The following is a 14,416-nucleotide window of genomic DNA, read 5'->3' as shown; positions in this document are numbered from 1 at the left end:
CCAGTGTGTGCATGTGTGTTGAGGTGTGAGGGAGTTCACACGTTTGCGAGCGTGCGTGTGTTTACGTTTCGTGTGCGCTGCATGCGTTGCCGTGTTTGCCAGAAAAATGCAGACATTGGGGAAAAAAAACTGTGAAAATGTGTCTTCACCAAAACCAATGTACCTTATCGGATCTCGCTTAAATATTTTAATAAAAGTTTTACATTTATCAAAGGAACAAAAAAAAACATCGACATCAATCTCCAAGACTTACCACTGAAACGTACGTAAATATTGTTCCCATTGAGGCCATTCTGCTCGTAAGCTTATAAAGTTCACTGCGCATCCTGAACGCAATCCGCTCATATACATTTTACACCGTGCGTATACTTTGTCTATTAAAAGTGCTTCAGACGGTGGAGGGTAAGACTAGTACAGCAGAAACAGCGATGGGTTTGTACAAATGTAATAAGTTAGATTAGACCTAAATGCTTGTGTTAGTGTGAGGGTGGATGTCCCAGGCGTGAGTAGGTGAGCTCCGACATGCTTAGTGCCGCATGCCATGGCTTAACAGCTTGCTGGTCGATGAGCCCACACCAGATACTTAAATTGTTGGTACCGCCTGAGATTGCAAAACCTTGTGAGGTACCGAGTTATTTATATGGTGAATATGAATTAATTATTTGATAACCCCACTCATTTGAAATGGTTATCACTGTTATTGGCCTTCTGTTTATATGGATAATATGAATTCATTATTTTAGAAACAAACTCATTTGAAATGTTCATCACATCATTCACGGTTGTTGGCTAAAAAAAGGTAGAACCACTCCGGTGAAATGAGTAAGGTCATATTAATAACTAAAGTTTTACTAAATTAGGTGGTACCAATTTGTTCTCTGGCCCGTAGACAAAGTAAGTGCAGTTGTGGAACGACCATGTAGCGCTGTGCCGCTTTCTGAGGGCACGACCCATAGCAACGAGGGTATGTGCGCGTTTGTGTGCGCGTGCGGGGTGAGCTCGGTCATGTGTGTCGGTACGTGCTGGTGAAACTATATGTCAGGACACGCGATGTCCACACACTGCCTCTCCGTGACGTGCTCCGCTAGCGAATCGATCACGTCCAGCAGCAACTCCCGACTCAACGAACGGAGTTTGGGCAACTTGGACACCTTAACGCAACACAAGAAAACAAATATACGAGAAGCATGATGAACGGGCAAACTCAAGAAACGGCAAAACTGAACCAAAAGTTTACAAGTCGTGCTCAAAACAAAATAGTGAGCAAGTGCTGAAAAGGAAACGAGCTCAGCACTAATGGTGAAATAAATGTCATACAAGGTTTGTGCCTTAAAGTGCAGGCCGGTGAAAGTGCAGCGCAGTGCCATGCATAACTCGGGACGGGTTAACTCGGTCACACGTGGCTGGTGGGAGAGCCACCTGGTCTGAGTGGCGCCATAGCTCCCACTGCCAGCAACTGGCGCAGAAAGCGCAGCGTGGCACATTTGACGCGCGCGAGACACGAGGCGACGCTGTCCTTCAGGAGCTCCACCAGCGCCCTTCCACCCAGCGCCGCCTTGGTGACGGCGCCCCCGTCCGGTGGGGCGACAAGAAGTGCCCCCGTGACCCCTGCGGCAGGGGGGCCACGGCAATCGCTTGGCACCACGCAAGCGATGACGGTGTTGAACGGCGGCGCTAGCCGTACGGCGCTAGCGACTGGGTGGGGCCAGGTTAGGGGACCGCGGTGCTGCTGCTGCTGCCGATGTCGGCACCACCGCAGCTCATGCCCTGGGGGGCGACCCACCTTGGTGAAGTGGTGCACGATGATGTGTAGGCAGTGCTTCTTCATGTCGACTGCCTGCGTCTTGTCGGCCGCCTCCAGGATCTGAGGAGGTGCCTTAAAGTTACGTTACCCACAGCTGGTGTAGTACATGCCAAGCACAGCCAACGTAGGCACACGCTCGAGCTGTTTCTAGTTGTGATTGTTTTGAAGTGACAGAACAAAACTTCTATTGATTCCACCTAGTGTGCTGAATTATTGAATGAAAATATTTGCAACTTTTATCTCAACTGAACGGCATCTATAATGCATGAGCAATCATTGACGATAAACAGTCCAGCTGACATTTACACACGCTCAATAAGTAGGCCAACACGAGGCACGAATGCCATTTACCAAACTGGCTTTGCTCACGCACTCACCTGCAGCACATTCTGGAAGGTGACGTTCATCTCCAGGTTCTGCTTGCAGTATGCCTGCAACCGGTTGTTGGTGAAGCCGTAGTAGTACGGTGCCGAGAACAAGTAGCTGTGCAGTGGCTGAGGGTCAAGGGTCAACCGCAAGCGGTACGCATCCCAAGGTTCAAACGTCCCTCCTTGCCAACATCGCTGTTTTTCTTTTCAAACAGCCAATTGTTTCCCTATATAATCGAGTAATTTTGTTGGTGGCTTTTATAAATTACACTAAAGGACATTTATAATTGCCTGAAAAGTTAAACTCAATCGCAAGTCAAATTGTAGTCCAGTAATTCACCGATTGAAATTACAAAGAGCACAATTTAAACTCCAAAATGCTTTAAAGGAGTCTTACATTGTTGATCCAAGGGAAGGAATGTGCCTGGGAGGACGTTAATTGCGATTGATGGAATCATCTGGTGCGCAGGTGTTGCTATTTCGCAGGAACACGACAGACGGTCACCCAGCAGTTAACCGACCACGTCCGAATCACCCTGAACATCGGCGCTCACTTGCTCACTCACACACGAGGATACAGAGAGTCCTCCGGCGGCATGTTGACGTCGCCGTAGTAAATGTAGCGCAGCATGGAGGCGAAGGCCTGCCGGCTGGGCACCATCTCGCCGATGGAGATGTTCACCTTGCCGTCCTCCGGCATGAAGGAGCGAAACATCGCCTCGAAGTAGCTGCTCGCAGGGCACCGGCGAGACGGGGGACAGGGCGGCGGGTCGGCAAATGAGGAACGTGCGCGACCAAACTGCCTCGGCGTCCATTGTTCGCAGCAGCTCGCCCAGTAGGACGGAGCGGTTGAAAGCGTTGGGGAACAGCGGAGCCTTTCATCGACAAGTTTTAAGTGTTGCCTAAAGGGTATGCATTCGTGCATGTTGTGTGTAAGAAATTGGATACGTGAGCGTGTGTGGGGTAATGGGTGCGTGGGTGGAGCAGGATCATTGCCAAAGTGTATGGTGCACTACTAACCCGGTAACCCGAGTTCAATTCCCAACCAAAGCTAAAATTAGTGCCGAGTGGCACCAAAACTGGTCCTGGGCCTCTCCTAGGTCGACGCATGCTTAAATGAGTACCTGGTGCAATCTGTAAACATCAGCACTGGGGAGACAAAGGTGCCTGGCCTTGACCCTAACCACACCACCCCCTGGTGGTGTGGTTAGGGTGTTGAAAGCTACAGGGAGGATTTTCCTTTGACCTTTTAGAACAAAGATCAGCGTGGGTCGTCATGTGAGCAAATACTGGCATTGTATTATAATGACTGTTCACTTGAGGGTCAAATGCAAGGTCACAGCTTCGAGCCAGCGTGCAAGTTTGCTTCAGCGGCAACCGGGACACAATCGCAAGGGGAATGCATGCAGCAGCGTGGGCCACCTGGAGCGTGCGGCAAGGATGGCCTTGTGCGCCGGCGACGGCTGTCCATCCAGCAGCAGCGTGATGTCACAGAACTCAAGGCCGCCCCCCTCCAGGTAGCTCTTCATGTCCTGCACCAGGGACGTTCCTGAGGGCAGAGATGACGAAGGCCAAGCCGGCCAGCAAACCGTGTTGAAGAGTGAGAGCCAGGGAATAAATAACGTACAAAGACAAAGATCCCTCGTATAGCCTTAACACACTGTTGGGTCAAGTGCTATTAAGCGAGCACCTATGAAGGCTGGCACAGCACACAAGGAGGTGGGTGGCCAGCACCACGCCCGGCCACCTTTGTCTCCCAAGTGGTAATGTTTACACACCGCACCAGGTACTCATCTGAGGCGGAGTCGTCCTAGGGGAGGGCCCAGGACCGGTTCGGATAATCGTCACTGGTGTTGACCGTGAGCGGGAATCGAATTCGGGATACCGGGTTCGTAGCGCAGCACGTCGACCGCTAGGCTAACCGCTAGAGACAGGGAATAAATAACGCACGTATACATGCACGCGCTCATCCCCCGTGCAACCACGTGGGCGCATGCTCACCGATGTCGATGGGCTGCTCGGGCTGGCTGCTGCGCGGCGGAGGATGCTCCTTGCGCCGGACGATCTGCACGATGAGCGCCGGAAACAGGCTCTCAAACTCTCGGCTCATGATCACCTGGCTGAAATGGGAGTCCTTCACCACGAACTTTAGGCAGTACTCCTGTGCGGGGGAGGGGGGGGGCGCAAGCGAAGAGAGGGAAGGTCATTTGATTCTAACGAGGTAAGCGATAAAAACGGGTGGCCTCAGAGCTAAGCGGGTGGCACACAGCGATAAAACACAACCAAGGTAGATGGGTTGCTCAAAGATCAGGCGAAACAAAGATCTCTCGTACAGCCTTAACGGACTGTTGGGGCAAGTGCTGTTAGCGAGTAGCACCTATGAAGGCCAGTACGGCACACGACAGGGTGGGTGGCCAGCACCACGCCGGGCCGCCTTTGCCTCAGATGTCAGAGAGCACTGAGACAGCACCAATAAGGTCCTGGGTTGGAGTCCAGGTGGCCACGAGTGATTCAGCGAGCGCTGGATCACCAATTGATTAAGATGTGTCAAATCCACAGTCGTTTTTTGTCAATCCACTGCTGGATGAGGGCCTCCCCATTTCCAACGCCACTACCCACCGACATGGCGCTCCGGTGACGCCGCCGTACCTTGAGCATGTCGAGCTGCAGCATGTTGGCATTCTCCAGCACGGCCAGGACGTTGCCCAGGTCCACGGACGCCTGGATGTACTGCAGGCACAGCTGCTCGAGCCGCGCCAGTGCAAAGCACAGCGCCAGCCGGTACACGTCGCTCATCAGCAAGACGTCCTGCACGTGGCCTGGTGAGGTCACGCGGTGCCGTGGGGTCAACGTAGGGCGACGAGCCAGCGGGGACGGCGAGGGGGTGGAAGGGCGCAACGCGGCGGACGGTCGGCACCTTGCACGCAGTCATCGAGCTGCTCAGTTCGGTGACGCTTGTTTTAGCATTGCGAGTCTGCAGAAGCTAAGTATGGGGGGTGTTTTGCAAGAAAGATGTGGGTTGCCTGTTGCTTATGGATATAACAGTTCAGTCTCTCAACGATTCTATTGTGATGATTTGGGAGGTCACCATCCGATCCAAATCGTTGTTTTTTTCGCCCTTGTGTGGCACGTGTAGAATCTACAGCGGCTGCGCTGTTTCAACAAACCAACACGTGTTTCTTAATCGGAAAGAATTAACTGTATTACATTTCGCTACGGTATACAGGAGTTCGTGGGTTCGATCCCGGCCCTGACACCTGATATTTAGAGTTTGCGTGTTCTCCCCGTGGTCGCATGGAAGGATTTTTCTCCGGTTGTTCCCTCCACATTTATAAACATCATGCGTTTGAAGTATTTGGCCGCTATAAATTTCCACGTGATAAGCCACATCGTCGAGCTATCATTTGTGGCCAGGTCGCTTCTGAAAAAGAGCTACGTAGCTCAGTGGGCCTTACCTACCTGGTGAAATAACAAAAATAGTTTTAAATAATTGAATTCTATTCCGTGCGCACGTACAGAACGATTATTTTTAAAACGAGCGAATAGAAGGAAACCTTTGCGCGGGTACTGTATGCGGTCCGTGTAGAGGAACTGCAGCAGCATCTCGAAGGGCTGCGCCTCTGCGTTGCGCACGGCCACGCGCAGGGCGGGCGATGTGAGCGACTCGGGCGACGGTCGGCAGCCGGCCGCCTCGCGCAGCGACAGCGTCAGGCTCTCCTTCTCGCCCTTGCTCTCCTCGTTCTGCTTCTGCCGGCCGCCAGGGGAGAAAGCGGAAGAGAAGGATATCGGCCGCCGTCGCCGCCAATCACCACGATCATTGTCGTCATCGTCGTCATCGTTGCCATCCCCTTCCACAGCAGGTAGACGGTAATGGCCACCGGAGAAGATAACAGTCGTCACCTTAATCGTCATCAACCTCACCATTAACCGTGACCATGACAGGAAGATAACCATTATCATCAATGTAAATGCCATCGTCAATATCAGAGCAGGATGATAGACATCATTAACTTCACCATCATCCATCACACACAGGACGAGTCATCACTGTGATCATTACTATCCAAAACCATATGATACCACCATCACATCATCCTTATAATCTTCCACAGCAGTGACAGCCATAACCACCACAGCAGGGTAGAGACCGATGATGCTAACAGCAATGGTGATGGATCGCCATGACCACCATCACCACCATGTGCTCGTGAAGCCGCGGGCGTTGGCTTGCCTGCTTGGCGAGTTCCCTCGCCTGCACGATCTTCTTCCTCAGCCAGCTGCTGCGTGCCGTAACAATGGCGATGTGGGCCCTCACTCGCTCCTCTTTCTGTTGGGGCAGGGGGGTGGAAGGGGAGCACCACGAGCGAGCTGAGTTTGCCGTACCGTCGTTTCTTCGAGCACTCCAGTTGCCTCCACGTATAATCACTCATTGTCTGCAATTATCATCTTAATATATAGAAGACTAAAGCGCTTGGGATTTTTTGGAAGTGCAGGCTCCCTGCCTGGCTGCTGCTTACCAGATTGTAACAATTTTGTATGAACTACTATGCTATAAATAAAACTAAACATGATAATAAAAATCCACATTCAACAAGGGAAAGCTCACAAGAATCCAAGTTCAGTGTGCAGACGGGCATTCGATGTACTGGTGCGTGTCTACATGTGTTCTTGCGTGTGTGTGTGTGCGCTGGTGCGTGCGTGTGCCTGTGCATCCTTCACCTCCCCCACGATGAACTCGACGTCGCAAAACTGCCGGTTCTCCCAGAGCCGCCCGTAATCCTCGTGCAGGGTGCACTTGGGGTAGGAGGAGAACTGCGCGGGCAAAGAGATCAACGCTGCTCGTCAAGTGGGGGGGGGGGGGGGGAAGCGATCCACTTTATCAGACCGTCAGTGGCCTCAAGCGATCTGGTATTACGGCCATAGGCCATTCAATGTGTGTTTTTTTTTGGCAGGACAAATTCACTGCTGGATGAAGGCCTTCCCAAGCCAAGTGGGTCATGAAGGTAATTTGACCGCACTCACACTGGTCAGTGCCAGTTGTAGAAGGCAGTGCTACAGCGCCCTAGAAAAAAAACAATGCATGGTGATAGATTGAGAATGGAGAGGCAAGACAGAGTTCATACGGAGGCAGGCTAAGATACAGAGGTAGGCAGGGATGATCTTGAAGACAGTCTTCTTCTTGTCGTGTGCCTGATGCAGATGCAGAGCAACAAGCACAACTTCACATTCATGTAGTCAAACCAGATAACCGTATCTGGAGCAGCGGAGTGTATCGCTGTGATGTCTCCTTCGTACTTGTGGATCGGGCATGACGTCATTATACATTGTACGGTCAATTCTGAATGACCCTAGTTTTAAATTTTACATTTGCGCATCAGGTATCCGCATCTGCCATGATTTGTGCAGATGCGATTTAGGGTGGACCATGAGCTTTGCGGAAGATCCAGACAGTGAGAGCGACCTTGTAGTTATTCTGAGACTGGACAGGGAAGCAATGCACGGGACTGCGGACTGGCGTGCTGTGAACCCGTTCATGAGAATATTTATTTAGATGAGCGAATGAGAAGCCTAGCTTCCTCCAGACGCCAAGACGATCGTCATGGGGATGTGAGCGGGAGGGTGCGGTGGAGGGGTGGAATATGGGGCAGGGGGGCGGGAGCCACCTGGAAGCGGTACATCTCTCCGCTGCGCGTATTGTTGTCCACCGTGCCGCCGAAGATGTACATGGCGTCCCCGATGACGGCCGCCGCGTGGAACACCCGCCCGCTCGGCAGCTGTGCACACAGTGAGGTCACGCAGTGAAGAGACGCGGCCCAGACACAGCCGGCTGCCACAGAGGTCAGAGCGCCGAGTTGGCACCAATGAGATCCTCGCTTTCCAATCCAGGCAGCTTGACCGTGATCGAATCTTTTTTGCGACCACCAATCTTTTCTACTTGTACACAAATTTTACAGCAACTGCACACTGCACCCACCTGATAGTTGTTAGACAAGGGAAGCAGTGGAGTTGAAAAACACCGTTTTGAGCAATCCTAGCAGTAGCACAACATGGTTGGCAAGGGCCCTTGTGCAAACAGAGAAATGGAACCCCTGTATCAACTTCCCCCATATTTGTACCCAGTCGCTCGGCTGCCCGTGCTAACTAGTCTACCCGTACCCATGTGCCCAGCAATGCTCACAAGCATCGCGTCGATCACCTCGCTGTCCGGGCTGGCCTGCACCACCTCCCAGCTGCGCGAGTCTGTGTCATAACTGTGCAGCTCGTTGGGCAGCGTGTTGTCGGCAGCGCCGCCAAACACGTACAGGTGCCGGTCAAATGTCACCATCGTGTGGCCGTAACGGCGCTGGGGTGGTGGGGGCGACCCACGCAGAAGGTGCTCCGTGGGGATGCGGCTCCAGCTGGGGGTCGGCAGGGGTCGGCAGCGGGGGGAGGCGAGATGTGGGTAGAGGGGGAGGGGGGGAACAAGCGAAATCGTTAATAATTTCCCATCGAGGAGTTTGTCACTTGCGACCATTTTGGCAAATAACTTGTAAAAATATAAAAGGCTGGCTGTGCTACAGTCACGCGATGTAAAAAGGTTCGTGGCAGCCGAGCACGGAAACGGTGCTACGAGTTAAATAAATTCGCAGGCGACGCCGCTATGGCCGTGGGGCTGCAGCTGCTGAGGGGCGCGGCGATGATAGCGAGGGACGGAGGGACAGAGGAGGGCCGGCGTACATGCGCTGTGTGAAGTGGAACTGGAAGAGGCTATTGGTGATCTTGGCGCCGCTCTGCCCGGAGAAGACGAACATGCGGTCGCGGCACACGGCCACGGGGAAGTTGCAGCACGACGGTGGGATCTCCCCGCTCTGCTCGATCTGCGTTACGCACGGAGACACAAATGCCGTTAGCAAGCACCTATTAAGGCTCGCACACGGCACACGAGGGGATGGGTGGCCAGCCCCTACACCCAGACACCGTTGCCTATCCAATGCTTATGTTTACAGACCGCACCAAGTATTCATTTTAAGGCTGAGTCGACCTTGGGAAGCCCCAGGGGACCGGTTCAGACATTCGTCATTAATCTTGGCCGTGAGCGGGAATCAAACTCAGGTTGCCGGTTTCGTAGCACATCGTGTTAACCACTACACTACCGCACATGGCAAAGGCACGTGTGCACAAAAAATATACCTTAATTATTCTACAAAATCTCATTTAATATTTAGAAAAATGTTGCTGCAAGAGTAGGTCATTGTATGCCAGCGTCACTGTCAAAAGTTGCAAAATTACTCCAAAAAATTACCTGCAAATGACTCTATTGGAATATACATAGCAATCAACACCCCCTACTGCAGGACCCTCAAAACCTTACAACCAAAAACAAGAACCATTTTCTGGATGCACAGACCGTGAGCCTTACCTCTTCCCAACAGGCCGCTTCCCGATTGAGCAGGCATATCGTCCACATGTCGTTCAACCTGCAGTCATAAACCGAAAGTGCACACACCAGCACTTTACTTCCCAATGCTTAGGTTAAAATGGAATGCAACACAATTTGGATTTAAATAGCGTCGCTTCTAAATGCGACGGCGTCTTAAGATACTGAACAGAAATAGTCGGGACTATTTATATTATGCAAAAAAGGGGGCAGACAGGCACTCAGTCAAGTGGCAGAGAGGAAAAAAAAGGTCGTTCGCCTTCACTTGAATAGACGCTGGGGGCAGAAAGCAGAAAGCCGACGAAGGAAATTCCAAACTATGGGGCAGCAGAGGAGAACTAATCACACATTCCAATGCAATAAAAAACTTTTTATTGCATTGGTATATTTGTGAAAAAATTGTCACATTCTGATGACTCTTAAGCTTCAATGTGAGCTCATAGAGTCCATTAGTGGAGGATCCTTCCCATACATGTTTCGACTCCTTTCTCTCTCTCACTCTCTCACACCCCCGACATCACTTACCGTGCATTGCCATCGTATCCGGCAAAGATCCACAGCTTGTCCTCGTAGACGGTGGCGCCGTGTGCGGAGCGAGCTACGGGGAGCCTGCATGCGCCGCACAGCGTCACTCAAATGCCGCTCACTCCGCGCGCAGCATAACAATCCGTTTGTTCAATAAGAATATTATTCAGTGGCCAGGGATGCTGCCGTAGTGTAATGGCTAGCACAATGGAATTGGAATCCAGAGGTCGGCGGTTGGATTTTCTAGTGCGGCAAGTTTCTTGAATAATCCGCCTCTGTCCAGCCAGCAGTGTCAATGGGGAGACCAGTTAGTTGATCGACAGGTCGTGTGTGGTGGGATAACGTGTGCGTACTCACATCTCAATCAAACTGTCTGGACAATGTGGAAGAGTAGGCCAAAACATCCTCTACAGGGGCTCACTCAAGCGGAAGGGTCTATTGTTGAGGCCCTTCCACCAACAGTGGCGTCAGCAGATAATTGCAGGGCAGCACTTTTAACTTTACCTATTCGGAATTCTCATGTAAACATTAACAGTGTTCACCAGGCCCTGCCGACTCACCGGCCTTCCACTTTCCACTCGGTCCACTGCCCGGTGGCGAACTTGTATTCAAACATGTCATTCTTGTTCTTGAGGTTGGAGTTGGAGTAAATATCGCCCGTGTAGCCGCCTGAAACGTGAACAAATGCCCGCATTTAAACATTTATAATTAATCACTATAAGTCGAATCATTTCAAAACACTGGACAATAAAGCCGGGATACAACAACAGTGTGAGCAACACTGGTGTCATGAGAGCGTGAACACATTCACAGCGTGAGCGGGAGGTGAGAATGTGCGGCCCACCGAAGACGAACATGCTGCTTCCGTGTACGACCGCCGAGTGGTGGTAGCGTGGGGCGGGCGGGACGCCCATCGTGAATGCCCTGCAATGCACACGAACATGCATGCACAGCCCTATGTCAATCTACTGCTGGATGAGGGCCTCCCCATGCCGTCTGGGTCATGGGGGGGAGGGGGGTGGAGGATTTGACCATAATTTTCCATGCTGTGTTTTTTTACTTCATTTCCTCCATTTCATTTTTTAGAGGCGAAACAAACCCATGTCTGTGATTTATTTTCATTATTAAACTAACGGTTTGCCATTTTTTTCCACAGCCTTAGAGCAAAAATATATCACTCCCAATGGAATTCTATGACACGGTCTACATTCATATATTCACGTAGAGCAGCGGTGGTGAGCCTTTTATGGGGCCAGAATAGGACTTTCAAAAACCTTTTTTGTGGCTATGCATTAGCACGAATCTCTGTCACGACTGTCACAAGAGGCACTTGCGGTGTCAGAAATGACTGAGCTCACTACAATTAGAAACGCGGTGTTGCCAGGTCGAGAATACTCCCCTCTAGTACCCAATTATCAGAGCACTCAACACATTCCACATGACACTACTTTAAAAGAAAACATACATAATACATACTATACGACGTTTCTGCCAATGATCCTTCTTATTAGCACGTCTGCTCTCGAGAAAGGACTTTTAAGGCAGTGTTATCTACAAATGTGTTATTTACGCTTGTGCTCAACTGTCAATGCAACATGACCAAATAATTAGTACCCAATTAGTGCATCTAAGAGGCTTGCAATAATGGCTAAATAGAATCTACATGATAGTGCTCATGTCGTCAAGGGATGGATGTTCCCAACCCCTGCTGTGTAGGGTTTGTCTTGTGATTCTGACTACTGCAGTCATATTACAAACACACTAAAGAGACTCACCTCCCCCAGGAGCAGTCCTTTACATCAAACCTCAGCAGGTCGTTGAGCATATTCTTCCTGCATGAAGAGACAAAAATAAATGGTGACCCGGACCCTAACCCACCAACGGAATGGCATGTGCAATTAAAACGTCATACCTTAATCTACAGCCCTCTATAAATCCATTACCGCGTGAAGGCCTCACCACACTGTTATTCATGTTGGTTAATGACCAAATTTAACCACCCTGATCAGTGTGGGTTGAAGGCAGGGGTACCCCAAGACCGAGGTCAGATATCACTCACCATTCAAGTGAGACGTGGCCTGGGATCAAAACTCAGGTCACCGGATTTGCAGAGAACCGCTTTGGATAGGAACTCAACAAATAATTTCCCTCCGATGAATGGACTGATTGCCTCTCACTGCAGGAGCGTAATTGCTGGCAGTGTAGAACCGCGTCCTACGGCTCGTTTGAGCGGGGAGTCACGCTTACGTTTTGCCTTTGGTTGGGAAATGCAATTGGGTCAAGACAAGACCTGCTGTGGGCATCACAGGGCAGTGTCACCAAACTGCTTCACCTGTACTTCTCACGCTGCCCTGTCTATCCACCCGTCTTTAACCCGCACAGACAAGCAAAGCGAAGTTTGGTGAAATAACCTCCACGATCCGCACCGCATGGAATGGCCCCTCATCCAGCAGTGGATTGACAAAAGAGCCGTACAGAGCACGCATCCTCGATGCATATGCAAAACCCGTCAGCAGTTTTCGGAGGAAGTGCATTTGCCACTAACAAAACCAGATTTGAGCAAAAGACAGCCGGTTTCCATCTCATCAGGACTCAAAGTCTGCCTCTGGAAACCACTTCCACACACACACACCCATGGGCTTGGCTAACATGAATACTATAGGCGGGGAAACCATAACGCTTCTTATCTTTTATGATTGTCCGGCCGTGCACGACTGCTGTAGTATTCTATGGGGGCTTTTCCCCTCATCGTTGACAAGATTTCGACGCGTAGGGATAAGAAAAAGTGGGCAAAGACCTTTACCCATTGTCTCCTCCAAACACGTAGATGGCATCTTTGTAGGCGACCACGGTGTGTTTGCTCCTCCTGGCAGGGGACGTAAGAAATGTAACGATTACTAAACCACAAGCACCGGCTACAAATCATTGCAACAAATCATTGCCTGTTACTGCCCCCTGTAACGATGTCACCGATTATATCAATGCAGACACCCATAACAGTACAGTATATCGCTTTAAAGTATATATATTGTTTAGCTTTTCCTCGTTAACGGAGCTTCAAACTCCTTATCTCCCAAGATCATACCACGCAAGCAAGAGGAGCGAGGTTCAATAAATCAAAGGCCGCGTGAATTGTATCTATTTAATCGCAGCGACGTTACACGTGCGGCCTAACCCCGGACACGGGGCCTCGGCCTCGCCTGCTCACCTCGCCCCGACGAACTCGTCACAGGGCGGCAGGCGCCGCCAGCGATGCACCGTTTCGAAGGGCCCGAAATTCAGCGTCAGATACTCGACGCAATCCGAGCAGCTGTGGTCAAAGTCGACGTTAGGCGCCACGTTGGTGGTGGACATGGCGGTCCGTTTGGTCCACTCGGTTTCTTTGCTCTAATATTGGGTCGAAATGTAAATCCGCCTCGGTTTGTTTTGGTCGTGATGCGCGGCCATTGCCGGTTACGGCGCGGGGGGCGGGAACATGGTAGCCCCCCCTCCCACCGATCCCCCCCCCTCCCACCGATCCCCCCCCCTCCCACCGATCCCCCCCCCTCCCACCGATCCCCCCCCCCTCCCACCGATCCCCCCCCCCCTCCCACCGATCCCCCCCCTCCCACCGATCCCCCCCCCCCCTCCCACCGATCCCCCCCCCCCTCCCACCGATCCCCCCCCCCCTCCCACCGATCCCCCCCCCCCTCCCACCGATCCCCCCCCCCCTCCCACCGATCCCCCCCCCCTCCCACCGATCCCCCCCCCTCCCACCGATCCCCCCCCCCTCCCACCGATCCCCCCCCCTCCCACCGATCCCCCCCTCCCACCGATCCCCCCCCCCTCCCACCGATCCCCCCCCCACCGATCCCCCCCCACCGATCCCCCTCCCACCGATCCCCCCCCTCCCACCGATCCCCCCCCTCCCACCGATCCCCCCCCCCTCCCACCGATCCCCCCCCTCCCACCGATCCCCCCCCTCCCACCGATCCCCCCCCCTCCCACCGATCCCCCCCCCTCCCACCGATCCCCCCCCCCCTCCCACCGATCCCCCCCCCACCGATCCCCCCCACCGATCCCCCCCCCACCGATCCCCCCCCCACCGATCCCCCCCCTCCCACCGATCCCCCCCCTCCCACCGATCCCCCCCCCCTCCCACCGATCCCCCCCCTCCCACCGATCCCCCCCCCCCTCCCACCGATCCCCCCCCCTCCCACCGATCCCCCCCCCCCTCCCACCGATCCCCCCCCCACCGATCCCCCCCACCGATCCCCCCCCCACCGATCCCCCCCCCACCGATCCCCCCCCCCCTCCCACCGA

At 52.7% G+C, this 14,416-nt stretch overlaps 1 protein-coding gene across 4 annotated transcripts; it reads right to left on the bottom strand.

Annotated features, from left to right (window-relative positions):
• Positions 1-172: 172 nt before the first annotated feature.
• Positions 173-13,603, bottom strand: LZTR1 (leucine zipper like post translational regulator 1). 4 transcript variants are annotated; one of them, XM_078595231.1, is made up of 20 exons: positions 13,323-13,602; positions 12,918-12,980; positions 11,890-11,946; positions 10,959-11,038; positions 10,675-10,783; positions 10,115-10,198; positions 9,572-9,629; positions 8,890-9,029; positions 8,351-8,570; positions 7,836-7,946; positions 6,892-6,984; positions 6,404-6,499; positions 5,727-5,919; positions 4,822-4,991; positions 4,174-4,333; positions 3,595-3,721; positions 2,751-2,900; positions 2,182-2,287; positions 1,784-1,864; positions 173-1,151 (listed from the first exon to the last, which is right to left on the bottom strand). In XM_078595231.1, the coding sequence occupies exons 1-20, from the start codon at positions 13,466-13,468 to the stop codon at positions 1,032-1,034; spliced, it is 2,364 nt and encodes a 787-aa protein (XP_078451357.1). In that variant the 5' UTR covers positions 13,469-13,602; the 3' UTR covers positions 173-1,031. The 4 variants fall into 4 exon arrangements, with proteins under 4 accessions (XP_078451357.1, XP_078451358.1, XP_078451359.1 ...); XM_078595232.1 differs by having other exon boundaries at positions 8,369-8,570; XM_078595233.1 differs by lacking the exon at positions 2,182-2,287 and having other exon boundaries at positions 2,739-2,900; positions 13,323-13,603.
• Positions 13,604-14,416: the final 813 nt, after the last annotated feature.

Source organism: Lampetra planeri, chromosome 6 (genome assembly GCF_965212315.1).
Source record: "Lampetra planeri chromosome 6, kcLamPlan1.2.h2, whole genome shotgun sequence".
Lineage (NCBI taxonomy): Eukaryota > Metazoa > Chordata > Hyperoartia > Petromyzontiformes > Petromyzontidae > Lampetra > Lampetra planeri.
This window is presented reverse-complemented; position numbering and strand designations above follow the sequence as displayed.

What these genes read in the sequence shown, in the direction of transcription:
- LZTR1 (XM_078595231.1), bottom strand. Translation starts at nt 13,468, where the DNA reads ATGTCCACCACCAACGTGGCGCCTAACGTCGACTTTGACCACAGCTGC. An exon ending in TGCAGCTCGACATGCTCAAG is followed by an intron (nt 4,334 to 4,821) that starts GTACGGCGGCGT and finishes TCCCCCGCACAG; the next exon opens with GAGTACTGCCTAAAGTTCGT. An exon ending in CGAGCAGCCCATCGACATCG is followed by an intron (nt 3,722 to 4,173) that starts GTGAGCATGCGC and finishes CTCTGCCCTCAG; the next exon opens with GAACGTCCCTGGTGCAGGAC.